At 34.2% G+C, this 17,927-nt stretch overlaps 1 protein-coding gene across 7 annotated transcripts in view; it reads left to right on the plus strand.

Annotated features, from left to right (window-relative positions):
• The first annotated feature begins 4,859 nt into the window (after window positions 1-4,859).
• The window catches only part of POSTN (periostin), a 51,890-nt gene continuing 38,822 nt past the window's right edge, over window positions 4,860-17,927 (plus strand). For all 7 annotated transcript variants that reach the window (XM_084879521.1, XM_084879524.1, XM_084879523.1 and 4 more), the window contains exons 1-4: window positions 4,860-5,005; window positions 6,253-6,351; window positions 8,702-8,766; window positions 10,329-10,486. In XM_084879521.1, coding sequence (XP_084735647.1) covers window positions 4,887-5,005; window positions 6,253-6,351; window positions 8,702-8,766; window positions 10,329-10,486 — 441 coding nt within the window. In that variant the 5' untranslated portion in view covers window positions 4,860-4,886. The remainder of the gene's footprint in view (window positions 5,006-6,252; window positions 6,352-8,701; window positions 8,767-10,328; window positions 10,487-17,927) is intronic.

Genomic DNA, 17,927 nt, shown 5'->3' on the forward strand with positions numbered 1-17,927 from the left:
TAATACTTACTTTGGGTCAAGTTAGCCATTTCTATCTCTATATATAAGTTTATTATCTTAAATATGTTAGGCCAAAAGATAACTGGAAGAGATATGAGAGTAGAGGAGGAAATTCTCTAGAAATATATTGGGAGGAGGACTCAGGAAGTCCCACCTTTTCTAAGCTCTATAATGAGTCAGGGGGAAAAAAATCTGAGCTTATATATTACCCTTTTGACTTAAGTCAGACAATGATATTTAATTTTATTTTGGCTGTATGAGTGTTTTATGAAGAAAAAAGATGACAAAATTTAATTTGAATTCCTGTTGTCTTAGGTCAGAACAACCTAATAATTTTAAGAAAACATGTTCCCTCACTCTAAGGAAGCAAAGATAACTGGGTCTTTGCCAAAACTTCAGTTTATGAAGCTGAGATCCCAGGCACCAGGGAAGGCTGAGATGCTTCCTGGCCAAGGTACTTGCATCAACTTCAAGGCCTTATCCTAATTTACATATAAGCCAGTAGAAAAGCAAAATGATACTAAAAAATGTCATAGACCACATGTTAAAAAGCAGGGGTTTAGAAACGTGGGGCAAAGAACCATTCTGGATCATTCAAAACCAAGGAAATTCTGTCCTAAAAATCTACTCTTGGCTTGAATATCCAGTTTTGTTTTAAATATGTCTTTATTGATTTTTAGACAGAGAGGAAAGGAAAGGGAGAGAGAGATAGAAACATCAATATTGAGAAATAATGATTGGCTGCTCCCTGCATACCCTCTATTGAGCCTGAAACCTGGGAATGCGCCCTGATCAGGAATCAAACTGTGTGATCTCCTGGTTCATAGGTTGACACTCAACACTGGCCAGGGCCAATCTTTTAATCCAGATGCTATGTCTAATGCTAGAGAGTGTAAGTCTAATATTGGTTGAATGCCAGTGATTGCAATAATATTACTGCAGTGACTTCACAATTTCTAGAGGCTACAAGGCTTACTAAAAAAATCTACTGTATGATTTGGGAACTGACAGTGAATTAGCATCCTGGTAGCTAGACACAAAAATCTCAGATTGCATTATAAATGGTTTATTTTTCACTAACGACTTACATTTCTGGGTCAACTTTGTAACCGGAATGGCCCAAGACTTCAATCTTTCTTCAAACCATGAATAAAGTTATGTAGTCAACTAGGGGCAGGATCTTTTCATGAAATAGTAGAATGGAGGTTCTGTGGAGAGGAGAGGAGAGGAAGGACAGAGAGAGAGAGAGAGAGAGAGAGAGAGAGAGAGAGAGAGAGAGAGAGAGAGAGAGAGAAACTCTTGATGAGTGCTCTGAAATGTATTCTTTATATTTTTTAATCTTTTCTCTATAATTTAGATTATCTTTTCTTTTCACTCTTGGGAATTTCCCATTCCTTTCCTTACCCTACAATAAACTGTTAGTATTAAATTATTTGCCTCACTGAAACCAAGATTCTGCCTGAAGTAGTTGCTTGGACTTTTTTCCACTGTTACCTTCATTAGCTAGTTATTGAAAGGATTAGAGCGAAGCAAATCAGAAATTGTTGGGCATGGTCAGCTGGGGAAGCAGAGGCCTATTTGCTTCACGAGGAAGCTACACCTTCACACTCCCCACAGAGAACCACCAGTACCTTCCCCACAGATCACTTGAGGAAGGGATAGAAGAAAAGGGGCATTAAATACATAAGCAATAAAGACAAAATGGCATAGGGGGATGTGCTTACCCATAGAGGACTGTCAGTATAATCTGGGAAAAAGATCATTGGCTAGAGAGGTGGAGTCAATGCAATCCCTCAAAATCTTGGAAAGTTAATTGGTTATTTTGAACAAACTTATAGTTAAAATCCCAGAAGAGGAAGAACTTTCTCACTCTCTCTCTTACAGGTGACTTCACTTGCCCTGTTCATTGTGTTCTCTCCTGTCCAAAGCATGCAACTATGTGGGTCTAATGGCCACCTGGGTTCCACAGTAGATTGAGGGAGCTCTGAAGGACTATGAAGCAAAAACTCTGGATACTGGCCTTTGCCTTGGCCTTGTTGAAGACATGTTGTACATGGAAGATGGCACATTGGAAACCCAGGGGTAGAGGCAGCTATCTCAAATAAACCATGTCACTCTACCATAATCTCCTATGTGTGGATCCTTGAAATACTTTTCTTGTGATCCCATGGAAGAACCTGATTTCCACCAACACCACCACTATTTCTTTGCTGAGCTCAGCTTTTAAGCTGCAGTGCCATGATGTTTTTATATTTACTCCAAACTTTTCCTTCCTTGGAATGTTCTCTAACTTCTAAACTTACATGCAGTTTATATACACAATCTGTCTCTCATTTTCAAGATCCTCCTTGACTGCATTACTCATCTTGATTGTAAATATTTGTTGACTTCCATGGAACTTAAGTCCCAAATATGATTCTCATGGATATATTTAAGACTCCATTGTTAGAAATGTCAAAAAGAAAAATTTAGGAAATATCTTTCTACTGGTTGAGCATATCTCATGTTTTTGTTTTTGTTTTTATAGAAAGGAAACGTGTAAGTCCTTTCAGAAAGAGAACAGTCCTCTTGAATTACAAATGCATTTCCATTTTCACTACTCATCTTATGCAATTATTTGTTTATTCAGACTACTGAAAGATAAAACTGTGATCTCAAGGAACAACTAGGTGTTTTGGTGTTTTTGTTGTGTGTGTTTTTAAGAATCAATATATTTTCCATTTATTGCAGGCACTATTAAGAAAGTGGGTGACATAGCAGGAAATTATTGATTCTTTCTTCACTGTTATAATCATAATCAAGTTTATCTGTTATCATTCTGGACTATATTTAAAGAGCTTTTTTACTCTTAATATATATTATCCAAGTCTATATCTCTTTCTCTCTACACCCCATTACTTCCTCTTCAATAGCCACATTAGATTTGAGCAGATTGTAGTTTTATTACAGAAAAACTTATAAATAGTTATGGTTATCTAAAATTTTAAAAATTTCATCAATAATAGTGAGCATCCCAGTAAAGAGTAAGTTACTATTTATTGTGATGATATTAGAGAGATTTATGTATTTTAAGTTTGATTTATTTTTCTATAATTCCAAGTCTCTATTCTTATGTTTTAAGAAAATAAATAATCTATACTATAATGTCTAAACAATAATGTCTGGAATTGAAGTTTTTATAACTATGTTATCAATAATGTTCTAACAGCTAATTTGCTGATATTAAATAGAAATTGTTTTCATAAGAGTTTTTTTTTATCCTACTCAATAAGCAAATTGCACAACATAAGAGAAATATAAATCTATTATATAATACATGCCAGCAACATACAGATGAAATTAGAATAATTTCATTCACAGAAATATAAAAAATTGGCTACAGTAATTCTCTTATTCCCACAAGGGACTAGGGGAAAATATAACTTACATTTTATGCCATCTTCTCTTCATTTCTTAGCTATTATTTTCTATATGCGACTACCAATATTTTTAAATTTTTTAAAAAAAGCATTGAATCATACTTCAGAATCTATTGTTTCATTTTATACTTTCTTAATAATCTGGCAGCAAGGTGAAAAATTATGTATTGCCCCAAGACAAAATCCTGTAACAAGCTTAATATAACTGTCCTGACACTTGAAATTCTCTCTGGTCCAATCCAGATCCCTTAATAGCACTTCCAATTGGACAACATGGAGATTCATTGTATAATTTCTTTATATTACCAGTAGGGAAGCAGAATTAATGTGCCATTGCAGCAGAAACAATTTGCCACAAGAAAGATTTGAATTACACTTTAACATTAGAATAGTTTGTAACATGTTTACTCAAGGAAATTTACTGAACTTATTATTTTAGCTCATTGCTGACTTCTAAATTTCAGATTTCTTTTATCCAAAATATTCCCTTTGCTAGGAATTACCTGTAGCATTAAGAGACTTTAATTATTCTTGATAAAATCAGAAGACTAATTATGGCAACATTCCTGTTTCATATTATGAATCTATTCTGTTATGGTTATATTAGTAATACTGTTTTCTGATATGGGATACTTTTGCCCAGTGCTTATCAAAAGATTTACTACCTAGAGATTTTCAATATCATGTGAAGTATGTAATGAATAAACAATAAAACTAAAATGTTTTCCTTTTCTGCTTTGTTTTAAGACTTAGGGATCCTCCTTAAGTGGCAGAAGTGATCTATGTTTATTCCATCTATCCCTTGAGATTTAAAAAGAGAAGTGAAATGGAAGGGATCTCCTCAGTAGGATTGCAAGGAAAATGTAGCCTCTTCTACACTTTTGACAGCAAGTTAGAATTATTGTTTCATATTTCATGCAAGTTTTAAATAAACATTTGTTTTTAATTAACAGCCACTACTCCTTTGTGATTACTAAACATATCTTCTTCTGTTTTCTGGTAAAAAGATAAAGTAACTTTTCACTTTTGATGTGAAATGAATGTGACAAGATATGATAAAGTAAAATAATGATTGCATGAAGCACAGGAACATGTACTCTGAAAGGGATGGATTGAAGAATATTCCTTAAACCCAAACAAAATTATTTTCCATTAAAAGGCCCCTCTAAATTACCAAAGAATAAAAATTGAAATATGAACATGAAAGAAGCCAGGTATTAAAAATAAAGAAAATATAAATGAAAACAAATATCTTCATATGAGTAAAAATGAGGCTCAATCTGTTCAGGAAATCTAACTAACAAAAGTGGGTTTTAGCTAGCAATTTGAAGCTGCTGATGTTTTTTTCAGATTCCCACGGTTGATACAGTGCTCCCTCCCACAACTCTGGCATGTATATAAACTCTAAGCTCTCCAAAGCCTACTGCCAGTTCTCTTCCTGGACTAACTGCAACGGAGAGGCTAAAGATGATTCCTTTCTTATTCTCATTTTCTCTGCTCTTGCTGGTTGTTGTTAACCATGCAAATGCCAATGGTCATTATGACAAAATTTTGGCTCATAGCCGTATCAGAGGACGAGATCAGGGGTAAGTTAAGTTATAATCCTCCCCCCCCCCAACCTTAGCTTATTGTACATACAATGATGTATATTTTTCTACTTATTACAAGTAATAAGAAAAAAAACAAGTAGTATGTGATTTTATGTTTTAAACTTTAAGAAATACTTTCAAAATAATTGTGTGTAATTGCTTTTTATATAATGCTATATAATTATTATCTAACATTCAACAGGGCATTTCTTTATGATGTAATTTATTTGTGTTTTTATTTTCTTCCAAAAATCTGGAATAAGATTTTCAAAGTTAAAGAATTTTTGGTTAGAGATTCTCATTATGTAAACAGCTATGAAATATCTCACATGATGTTAGGAAAATTTTTATTAAAGTTTTGTATAAAAATTAAATAATGAGTAACATAACAAGGTCTTCGAATTTTTTGAAGTATTTAAGGAGCTTTTAAATTTTAGGTTGAGTAAAATTGCAGATAATTTATATTTCTTAGAATAAATTCAGCTATAAGTTAGCATTTTGAAAGTTATGCTGTAATTTAATATCTTAACCAACCATTTAGAATTTTTTTGAAAGGGATCTTGGCACTTCTTCCTGTGTCTTAGAAGAATTTTCATAATCAAAAGTTCCATGCCTTACAGTGCAAATAAGACTTCTATCTATTTAAGAGAAAAAAACTCTTAAAATTATAGCAAAAGATGTTCAAATCTATTACTTCAATTCAAAGAAATAAATTTTCCTTTGTGCAGCAATATTATTTAAGTTAATTCTAGCCTTTATTTCATTTTATGTTGGCTTACCTAGAAATTTGCAGAATATAGTGTCTGTGGACATAGTAAAACTTATATCTTTTATTGTCTAACCTCTCATTGCTTCAGAGAGCCCTAAAGGCTCTCCTATACCTAAAATGATCACATATTTGGCTTAAATGGAGTCAGTTGATTATTTACAATCAAAAGTAATGACATATGTGAAAACAAAATTGCATTAAACTTAATGCTGATTTTATAATACTGTTAGATTAACTTTTGGTACAGTGACATTTTATTCTCAGAGATCATTTCTTTTCTCTTTCCCTTAGATTTTAGTTTTTCCAATGATTCAGTAAGATTGAACAAAATTCAGGTTTGTGCAAGACTTTAATTAAATCCTTGAAAATCAAATCCACATGTTAACTTTTTGTAACCATTTTACCTGTAGGTATTAAAAAAAAAAAATAGACGTCTTTATGACATTAATTTCTTTCTTTTCTTCTATCTTTTAAGCCCAAATGTCTGTGCCCTTCAACAGATTCTAGGCACCAAAAAGAAATACTTCAGCACTTGTAGAAACTGGTATCAAGGTGCCATCTGTGGAAAGAAAACGTAAGTCTCATCTTTTTCTGAATGTGTCCAAAGACAGCACCATAATGTCTATGTCTTTCCTTGGGCATCCCTCCTCCATTTTTCTTGAAAAACCTCCCCAATTTGTGAGCTTTCTTAAAAAAAAAAAAAAAAAAAAAAAAAAAAAAAAAAAAGGAATGGGTCACATACATGAATGAAGAAATTCTCCCTGCATTTCTCCATATAATAGTGGAATTCTCATTACTTAACCTATGTGTCATATAGGTTCAAAGGAAGCAAGTACGTGGTAATGTGATTTGGTATAGAATATGAGTGAGAGGTTGACCATGTAATTTTCATTCCCTCTTTTCTCTTAGGTGAGTCATTTAACCTTTATGCCTCACATTTTTTATTTTGTATTTTAAAAATTGGCTAGAAAAGCAAAATGACCTGAAATATTAGGGGTTTTGAGTCACAATGCTTACTTATAGTTATTTGGAAATTATCTAAAGTACTCTAACTGACCTCAGAGTTTTTATCAAAGCTAAAGTTAAAAGAATTTGAATATTTCATCTCTTCACTTAATTCCAAACCACTGGATTCCAAGCCTACCACTATAGCCAAAAAGCCACCACTATAGCCAAAAAGACAATCACTCTTTTAGTTATATTTTTCACTGATTAACTTAAAATTAGAAGGCATGTTCTATTGCTTGATAAACCTGCTTACTTGTTTAATCTGTTACTATTAATAAAAATACACTATTGGGCATATAAATGTTGAAAACCATTCATGTGCTCCAAAATCGTCATTTTAAAATTAAGGAGCTGAGTCATAGACAGGATAAGTTACTAAGATAAATTATTAGAGATTTTGTCCTTAGTCAAAAAACAGTGGAAATGACTCCTTGATTCTTATTCATTTGGATCTCATCCTCAGTGAGAGACACCATAAGAATCAGAGTATTTAACGGAGGACCTGCTTAGCACATCACATTAAATGTCAGTTACCTTAAATTGTGTGGAAGGATTGGACAATTGTTAAAAACTTATTCCTAAATTTAAAATATGAATACAAATAATAAATGTGAAATCATTTAACCTCTGGAGTCTTCATTGTTGTTTTTTTAACTTGTGAAATGTGGATTTAATAGTTACAGAGTTTCTGAAGGTAAATTAAATGGATGAATGTGAAATAAGTAACTAACACAATATCAACTGTCCTTTTATTTTAACTATTTTAAACAAAGGGATATATGCAGAGGGGAACAAGAGTTATACATAGGATTATTTGTATTTCCAAATAAGAATCCTGTATTCAAAGCTGGACTGTACCTCCCAGGGTAACCAAGTGTAGGACACCAGAGGACATTGCTTTCCATTCCCACTCATTGGCTTAATAGATTCTCAAATGGTGTTACTTTTTTATTAAGACATTATTTCTGTTAGTTTGCAGACATTTAGTAGATTTGTGAGTCATTCACACATTACAATTATAATCACAAGTCAATAGTGATAATGATCTTAGCCATGATTCAGGCCAGGCCCCAACTGGGAATTCCAAGGCTCTGGTTTAAAAATCTTTGTTCTTTATATTTTTTACTAGAGATCCAGTACATGAAAATTCATGCACTGGAGTGGTGGGGGAGGGGGAGTCCCTCAGCCAAGCCTACCCCCTCTCATAGTCCAGGAGCCCTCAGGAGCAGGAGACAACCCGGCGATCAGGAAAAGGCAATGCCCCCATCACATCTTTGCTGCTGCCACTGCCAGCAGAGCAAGCCTTGGCCAGCCCTGGTTAGCTGAGCCTTGGGCAGCCCTGGGCAGCTGGGCTACCACCTTCCAAGGCTTGCCTGCACATTGGGCCGGCCCTGGGTTGCTGGGAAGCCAACATCTGAGGCTACCCCTAGGTGACTGGGGTGCTAAGGGGACTGGGAGACTCTGGAGGCAGGTGCGTGTAGTGGCCAGACCTGCCTTGGGTTGGGTCCAGTCGGGCCACACACCTGCCACCCCAGCTGAGCTGAAGGGACTGGGCGCCATCAACTTGTGGATGTGAGCACTGCCATCTTTGAGGGCATGGAAGTCAATTAGCATATTCTCTCCTTATTGGCTGTGGGTGTGATGGTCAATTAGCATATTCCCTCTTTATTAGATAGGATTACCATGATGTATATTTGGAATGCACATTAAGTATATAAGAAAGGACTGGTTTCTGACATATTTATAGGAAATCTTTATTATATCTTCAAACTAATACAAATACCTTAGTGTCAAAAATAAACAAATGACTGATTTCTGAATTCTAAAAATTTTATAGCATATGCATTACAAAGTTTATGTCAAGATGTATTCTCTGTAGTTCCCCATTTTAATATTGATTTTCTTCTAATGCACAGGACTGTGTTATATGAATGTTGCCCTGGTTATATGAGGATGGAAGGAATGAAAGGCTGCCCAGCAGGTAAAATTTTAGTAACTGAATTAAATGAAAATTTTGTATTGTTTGAGGGAAAAAGTTGAAGTAGCTTGGAGAGAAGTAAAATGCGTGTGTGTGTTTAGCATCATGATACATCCCAACTATGCCCCCATATATTTGTGTTAATCACTAATTTATCATGGCGGTAAAGTATTACAATGTAATTTGGATACATTGAATGCTGTACAATGCAACAGATGCTTAAATTAAGTTAGTTCAACTTTCCTTCATGAACAAAAATTTTCTCTACATAATCTCTTTCTTTGAACATATCTAGAAACATGTAGCTATTTAGCCAAGGCATTATCTTTTCTAATTTGACAGCTCTGGTTTTATGTTTCTCATATTAAAAATAGGTTTCCTAAAACTCTGCCTACTAGAGGAAAAAAGCAGTTAATCTATTTCCTCTTTGAAATGGTAGCTATTCTGATATTCAGCACCAACCACCACAATGTTTCTCCAGCTACCCTCTCTTCCCCAACACAATCTTCTCTTTTCTGGGGGAAGTGGGAGTCAATCCTACTTTCTCTAAAGCTGCATAGACTTTGGATGTCTCACCATCATGGACATCAACCCATAAAAAGCACCCAGTTCAGTCATCTTTTTTTCTGATTGTTATCCAGACTGGTATTTATAATTCAGTTCCAAGAAGCTGAGAGAATATCAAGACAAATATCTTACTTTTGGGTGCCCCTGAAGTTGGGTAATATAATTAGTTACCATGTCATATTATTAGCTCATATTGAATTTGCAAATCAATTAAAATTTATTACAGGCCTTGTTTATATGAACATTATCCAGTCAGGTCATTCTCAGGATTTTAGTTTTCAACTTAAGTATAGAACTTGCATGGAACTATATTTAATCTGTTAATTTTGACTAATTTTCTCCATCCTGTTGGAGTATTTTTAAATTCTGATTTTATCATTTAATATATTAATTATATCACCTACTCTTATTATAGTCACAACTGTAATAATCATTTATCCGATGAGATTGTCCAAAGTAGTAATTTTCAAATAGTTTTAAAAATAGGTTTCTGCACCATGCTTAAGTTTGACATTAATTTATTAATCTTTCTTCTGGAAGTCAAAGAGAGCTATTCTGGACATGTGAGTTACTTTGACCTATTTCACAAAGGACCCAAATCTATCAAAATTTTATTTCTATACATAATAATAACATACTATTTAACTTTAAGCCAACATGAGAGAAAATATCAAATAATCAGAGATATTTACTGGTAATTATAATTGAGTTATTATTGACATAGAAAGGTTGACACCTAAACAGACTATATGTTAAATTAGAATGATAATTTAAAATTTATGCATAAATGAAAAGGGTATATGAAATAATAGTTTTCAATAGTATTTTATTTAACACTCAAAAGGCAATTTTCATATAAGACTGATGAGTCATTTTATTACTAAAATTATAAATGCAATGTATGGGGGAACTTACCACTAGTGTAAAGTTTAAATGCTTGAAAAATAATATTCTTGAAATAATATCTTAAATTCTTATTTATTTCTTAATTATTTCAGTTTTGCCTATTGACAATATTTATGGTACTCTGGGCATTGTGGGAGCCACCACAACACAACACTATTCTGATGTCTCAAAATTGAGAGAAGAGATCGAAGGAAAAGGATCATTCACTTACTTTGCACCGAGTAATGAGGCTTGGGACAACTTGGATTCCGTAATTCATTTTATTTAATATAATTACTTTTGTTGCAATTATTATTTTATTTTTAATTGCTTTATGAACTTTGAAATTAATAGCAGTTTACTAGTATGTCTTTCAATTACACATATATGAAGATACATAAAAGGATTAGTTATTGAAGGTGAGGAATAAGTCATTTTCATATATCCATAAATAAAATTCAGCATCCTCATAGCCTAATAAAGAAAAAGCAAACTAAAAATGGTCTACCAAACAATCACTTATTATTATTCTATTTTACTCTTTCTTTTTTGGTTGTGAGAAAATATATGTAATTAAAATTTTTTTAAATATACTTTTATTGATTTCATATAGGAAGGAACAGGGAGAGAGAGATAGAAACATCAATGATGAGAATCACTGATTGGCGGCCTCTTGCATGTCCCCTACTGGGGATCAAGCTGCAACCCAGACATATGCCTTAACTGAGAATGGAACCTTTTGGTTCCTGGGTTCATGTTCAACCAGTGAGCCACACTCAGCCAGGTAATATATGCAATTTTGACATATCTAATAGAAAGGTAAGAAGCTTAGTGAAATTTGAAATTTATTACATTTTATAGATATACTTTATTATTTGAAATATATGTAAATATATATGGCTATTTAGAGATTGACAGATTTATAAATATATGTACAAATATTTAAATGAAGTGTTGTAAACAATGCATTTTATTTTCAGACTTTTTGTGAATAGCCTGACTTACACCAAATTATGACTCAGTTCCCAAATCTATAAACTGGTATCAAAATGTACTATAAAAATAACATTATTTAAGAACTTTAAGTCAACATGAGAGAAAATATGAATTTTGCCATGAAATAATCAGAGATATTTACTGATGATTATAATCTACTTTCTACTTGAAGAATTGATAATTGCTACTACAGTAAAACATATTTGGTAAAATTTAGGCAGATTCCTCTGGATAGTATCTTATAATTGCTTGCATTATAGAACTCTCTCTTCTGGTTGTCTTTAACCACATTTCTTTTGCTGACTCCTCTTCTTCCTTGCCTTAAGAATGGGTGTTATTAAAGTCTGTGCAGTAGACTTTCCTCTTTATATACACTTCTGATGACTTCAGCTATTACTTTAGCGCAAATAACATCTCATCTGTTTCTTGTACTTGCTCTTTTTGGAACTCCAGGAGAATATTTCTAATGTCCATCTTAATATTGTTCTTTGGATACATTATCTGTATCTTTAAACAAAAGGTATCTACAACATATACATAAACAATTATTTTTTCTCTGTCTTTTTTCCACAATTGGCAATAGCAGTATCAGTGTTTAGACTTGGATACTGTATGTCATCCTTACCTCCTTTCTCTCCAGTTCTTACAAACTAGTTAGTCACCCATATCCCATGTTTCATACTCTTTTATTTTATTGATTTTTTTTTGTCCCCCTCCCTCCCTCTCATACATACCCTCCCTTCCCAGAGTTTTATGTCCATTAGTTGTACTTATATGCATGTACACAAGTCCTTCGGTTGATCTATTATCCCCCCCAGATCTTCCTCCCCTCCCCACTGTAATTTGACAGTCTGCCTGTTGCTTTACTGTCTCTATATCTGTCTCTTGGTTCATCAGTTTATAATGTTCTTTATCATCCACAAATGAGTGAGGTCATGTGGTGTTTCTCTTTCATTGATTGGCTTATTTCACTCAGCATGATGTTCTCCAATTCTATCCAGGTTGCTGCAAATGATGAGAATTCCTTCTTTTTTATGGCAGCATAGTATTCCATTGTGTAGATGTACCATGGTTTTTGGATCCAGTCATCTGCTGATGGGCACCTAGGCTGTTTCCAAATTATGGCGATTGTAGATTGTGCTGCTATGAACATAGGGGTGTATATATCCTTTCTGATTGGTGTTTCTAGTTTCTTGGGATATATTCCTAGAAGTGGGATTACTGGTCAAATGGGAGTTCCATTTTCAGGTTTTTGAGGAAACTCCACACTGTTCTCCACAGTGGTTGCACCAGTCTGCATTCCCACCAGCAGTGCACGAGGGTTCCTTTTTCTCCTCAACCTCGCCAACACTTGTAGTTTGTTGATTTGTTGATGTTGGCCATTCTGACAGGTGTGAGATGGTACCGCATTATTGTTTTGATTTGCACCTCTTGGACAATTAGTGACTGAGCATGTTTTCATGTGCCTTTTGGCCTTCCCTCTGTCTTCTTTTGAAAATATTCTATTTAGGTCCATTGCCCATTTTTTAATTGGATCATTCATCTTACTTTCATTTAGTTGTATAAGCTGTCTGTAAATGTTGGAGATTGAAACTTTATCAGTGATAACATTTGCAAATATGTTCTCCCATACAGAGGGCTTTCTTGTTGTTTTGTTGATGGTTTCTTTTGCTATAAAAAAGCTTTTTATTTTGATGTAGTCCCATTTGTTTATTGTCTCTTTAGCTTCCGTTGCCCTAAGGGCAGTATCAGTGAAGAAGTTCTTTTGGCATAAGTCTGAGAGTTTGCTGCCTGTGGATGCTTCTAGTATTTTTATGGTTTCCTGTCTGATGTTTAAGTCCTGTATCCATTTTGAGTTTATTTTTGTGAACGGTGTAAGTTGGTGATCTAGTTTCATTCTTTTGCATGTGTCTGTCCAATTTTCCCAACACCATTTATTGAAGAAACTGTCTTGACTCTATGGTATATTCGTGCCTCCTTTGTCAAATATTAATTGAGCATAGTGATTTGGGTTGATATCTGGGTTCTCAATTCTATTCCATTAATCTATATGTCTGTTCTTGTGCCAGTACCAGGCTGTTTTGAGAACAGTGGCTTTGTAATATAGTTTGAAGTCTGGTATTGATATCTCTCCTACTTTAGTCTTCTTTCTCAGGATTGCTGTGGCTATTTGGGGTCTTTCATTGTTCCAAATGGACTTTTGGAGAGTTCTTTCTAGGTCAGTGAAATATGTCGTTGGTATTTTAATGGGGAGTGCATTGAACCTATAGATTGCTTTAGGAAGTATGGATATTTTGATGATGTTGATTCTACCAATACATGAACATGGTATGTTCTTCCATCTCCTTACATCTTCCTCTATCTCTTTTTTCAGTGTCGTGTAGTTTTCAGCAAATAGGTCCTTTACTTCCTTAGTTCAATTTATTCTTAGGTATCTTAATATTTTTGATGTAATGGTAAATGGAATTGTTTTTTAGTCTCTGTTTCTGTAGTTTCACTGTTGATGTATAGAAATGCCATGGATTTCTTGGCATTAATTTTGTATCCTGCTACATTGCCAAATTCATTTATTATGTCAATTAGTTTTTTAATTGAGTCTTTTGGGTTTTTTATGTACAATATCATGTCATCTGCAAATAAGGATAACTTTACTTCTTCTTTTCCAATTTAGATGCCTTTTATTTCCTCCTCTTGTCTAATTGCAATGGCTAGTACTTCCAGTACTATGTCAAAAAGGAGTGGCGAGGGTGGGCATCCCTGTCTTGTTCCTATTCTTAGAGGGAATGGTTTTAGTTTTTGCCCAATGAGTATAATGTTGGCTATGAGTTTATCATATATAGCTTTTATTATGTTGAGGTATGATCCTTGTACTCCCACCTTGTTAAGAGTTTTTATCAGGAAAGGGTGTTGGATTTTATAAAATGCTTTTTCTGCATCAATTGATATGACTATATGATTTTTATCTTTCAATTTGTTTATGTGATGTATAACGTTTATTGATTTGCGGATATTGTACCATCCTTGCATTCCTGGAATAAATCCTACTTGGTCGTGGTGTATGATCTTTATGATGTTCTGCTGGAGCCGATTTGCTAGAATTTTGTTGAGGATTTTGGCATATAAGTTCATGAGGAATACTGGCTTGTAATTCTCTTTCATTGAATTGTCTTTACCTGGTTTTGGTATTAGCGTGATGCTGGCTTCATAGAAGGAGTTTGGAAGTGTTCCTTCCTCTTGAATTTTTAGGAATAGTCTGAGGAGGATATATTTTAGTTCTTCCTTGAATGTTTGGTAAAACTCTCCTGTGAAGCCATATGGCCCTAGGCTTTTGTTTGCTGAGCTTTTAGATGACTGTTTCAATTTCTTCCCAAGTCACTGGTCTATTGAGATTTTTAGATTCTTCCTAATTGAGTTTTGGAAGTTTGTATTTTTCTAGGAATATGTCCATTTCCTCCAAATTGTTCAGTTTGTTGGAATAGAGTTGTTCGTAGTATTTTGTAACAATCCGTTGTATTTCGGTGGGGTCTCTTGTTATTTTGCCTCTTTCATTTCTGATTTTGTTTATTTGGGTCCTCTTTCATTGTTTCTTGGTTAGCCTGGCTAGAGGTCCATCTATCTTGTTTATCCTTTTAAAGAACCAGCTCTTGGTTTTGTTGATCTTAAGTATTGTTTCTTTGGTCTCTATGTCGTTTATCTGCGCTCTGATTTTTGTTATTTCTTTCCTTCTGCTTACACTGGGCTTTTCTTGTTGCTCTTTTTCTAACTCTTTGAGTTGTAGAGTTAGATCATTTGTTACCATTTTTTCTAGTTTTTTTCAATAGGCTTGTATGGAAATGAACTTCCCTCTCAAAACTGCTTTTGCTGTGTCCCATAGATTTTGGATTGTTGTGTTTTCATTGTCATTTGTTTCCAGGATGTTTTTAATTTCTTCCTTGATTTCTCTGGTAACCCAGTCCTTGTTTAATAGCATGCTGTTTAGACTCCATGTGTTTGATTTCTTTGGATTATTTTTATTATAGTTAATTTCCAGTTTTATGCCATTATGATCTGAGAAGATGCTTGATATGATTTCTATCTTCTTGAATTTGAAGAGACTTTGCCTATGTCCCAAAATGTGGTCTATCTTTGAGAATGTCCCATGTGCAGTTGAGAAGAATGTATATTCTGTGGCTTTGGGGTGGAATATTCTGAAGATGTCGATTAATTCCATCTGGTCTAGTGACCAGATAGAATTAATTAGGATTGATATTTCTTTGCTGATTTTTTGTTTAGGTGATTTGTCAAAGGGTGACAGTGGGGTATTAAAATCTCCTACTATGATTGTATTGCTATTAATCTCTCCCTTAATGTCCTCCAGCAGTTTTTTTTATGTATTTGAGTGCTCCTTTATTGGGTGCATATAAATTTACCAGGGTTATTTCTTCTTGTTGGATTGCTCCCTTTAGTATTATGAAGTGGCCTTCATTATCTCTTGTTATGCCCTTCACTCTGAGATCTAATTTGTCAGATATAGGTATCGCTACCCCAGCTTTTTTTTCATTTCCATTTGCCTGGAAAACTTTTTTCCATCCCTTCACCCTCAGTCTGTGTGTATCTTTTTTTCTGAGGTGGGTTTCTTGTAGACAACAGATGTATGGGTCTTATATTCTTATCCAATCTGAAACCCTATGTCTTTTGATTGGAGCATTTAATACATTTACATTTAAGGTTATTATTGATAGGTACTCATTTGACGCCATTTTTATTCTATACCCGTGTTCCTTCTTCACTTCCTATTTTTTTATTTTTACAGTAGACCCTTTAGCATTTCTTGCATTGCTGGTTTGTTGGAGATAAACTCCTTCAGTCTTTTTTTGTCTGTGAAGCTCCTGATTTCCCCTTCAATTTTGATTGATAGCCTTGCTGGGTACAGTATTCTTGGACTCAGACCCTTCCTTTGTATGACTTTGTATATTTCATCCCATTCCCTTCTGGCCTGATATGTTTCTGTTGAGAAATCAGTTGCTAGTCTGATGGGGGCTCCTTTGTATGTAACTTTCTGTCTCTCTCTGGCTGCTTTTAAGATTCTTACTTTGTTGTTGTTGTTTGCTAATTTAATTATAATGTGCCTTGGTGTCTGTCTTCTGGGATTTATTTTGCTTGGGACTCTGCGAGAATCTTGGATTTGTGTGGGTTTTTTCTTCTCTATCTCAGGAAAGTTTTCTGTCATTATTTCTTGAAATACTTTTTCCATGTCTACCTCAGTTTTCTTTCCTTCTGGAACCCCTATTATTCGAATATTATTTTGTTTTGTATTGTCCCAAAGCTCCCGTAGGCTCTCCTCCTGCTTTTTAATCTTTTTTTCTAGAAGCTGCTCTAATTGGGTATTTTTTTTCCATCATGTTTTCTAGCTCACTTATGTGGTCCTCTGCTTCATCTAGTCTACTCTTCATGCTTTCTATTGAGTTCTTCATGGTCGTGATGTCATTTTTCATTTCTTCTTGGTTCTTCTTCAAATCCTCTTGGTTCTTCTTCAATTCCTCATGGCTCTTCTTCAATGCCTCATGGTTCTTCCTCATTTCTTCTTGGTTATTGTCAAATTTCTCTTCCATTCTTTTTAGCCATCCTATGATCATTACTCAGAATTCTTGCTCTGGTAGGCTGCATGCCTCTGACTCGTTTACTTCCTTTTCTGGTGATGCCTGCTTTTCTTTCATGTGCGGGCTATTTCTCTGTCTCCCCATGGTCTCTTTTTCCAGGATGTCTGGTTATGTGGTGTTCCTTCTCCTGGGTTGCAGGTTGGATTCCCAGCAGTCAGGGTGCATGTGTGAGGCACCAACTGATATCTCTCATGTCGATGTCTCTCCATATGTCTTTTTCTTACTATTTCCGGTGAATTTTCCACACCTTTTCTCTGTGTAATTTTTTTCCTTCCTTCGCTCTTAGGCGAAAAATACGTTCTCCTCCAGAAGTCCCTTCATGGATGTAGAAATATCTTTCACATCCCTCGTGGAAAGGGTTCCAATTCAGGTTTCAGGTTATGGGACAAACAAGGTGGAGGCTGCTTCAGCTAACAATGTCTCCCATGTTTCATACTCTTAATACCCTCATGTTTGCTATGCATTACACCACATTAACCTTTCTAAGGCCCTTTCTAATTATTATAATCCAATGCCACAAAATCTTCAGTGGCTTCCCAGTGTCAGTTTAATTTACCCTTTACTCAGTCATTAAAGTTTTATATGTTATTTTTCCACATACTTTTCTTAATATTATCAGAGAAACTCAAATATGTGCTAATATCACTAGATAACTTCTGCTCTCTTAATATTTATCAATTGAACTCAGAATGATCATTGCACCACTCCTATTCTTTCTACCCTTCAATGCCTATCTATAAACCTTGAAAAGTTGGCTTTTCTCATTTGATCATTGAAATATTTTTTCTCCTTCTGTCCTCTATCATATTGTGCTTATTTTTGCATGCTATTATGTGATAAGTACCTTAAAAGTAGAAACTTCACCTTAGCTATTATTGTACTTCTCATAGCACCATGTACACCATGATATCATATATAATTTTGGATAAACAAAAAGGTACAGAATGTTTGAATTCTTAAATTTGTTTTTGAATAAACATAAAATCATTTATTAAATTAAAATATTGTATGCAATTTAATGTTTTTGTTTTATTACTCAAAAAATTTAAATGTCTGAAAATTGTATAATCCCATAAG

The sequence above is a fragment of the Pipistrellus hanaki genome (assembly GCF_964339955.1).
Source record: "Pipistrellus hanaki genome assembly, chromosome: 3".
Lineage (NCBI taxonomy): Eukaryota > Metazoa > Chordata > Mammalia > Chiroptera > Vespertilionidae > Pipistrellus > Pipistrellus hanaki.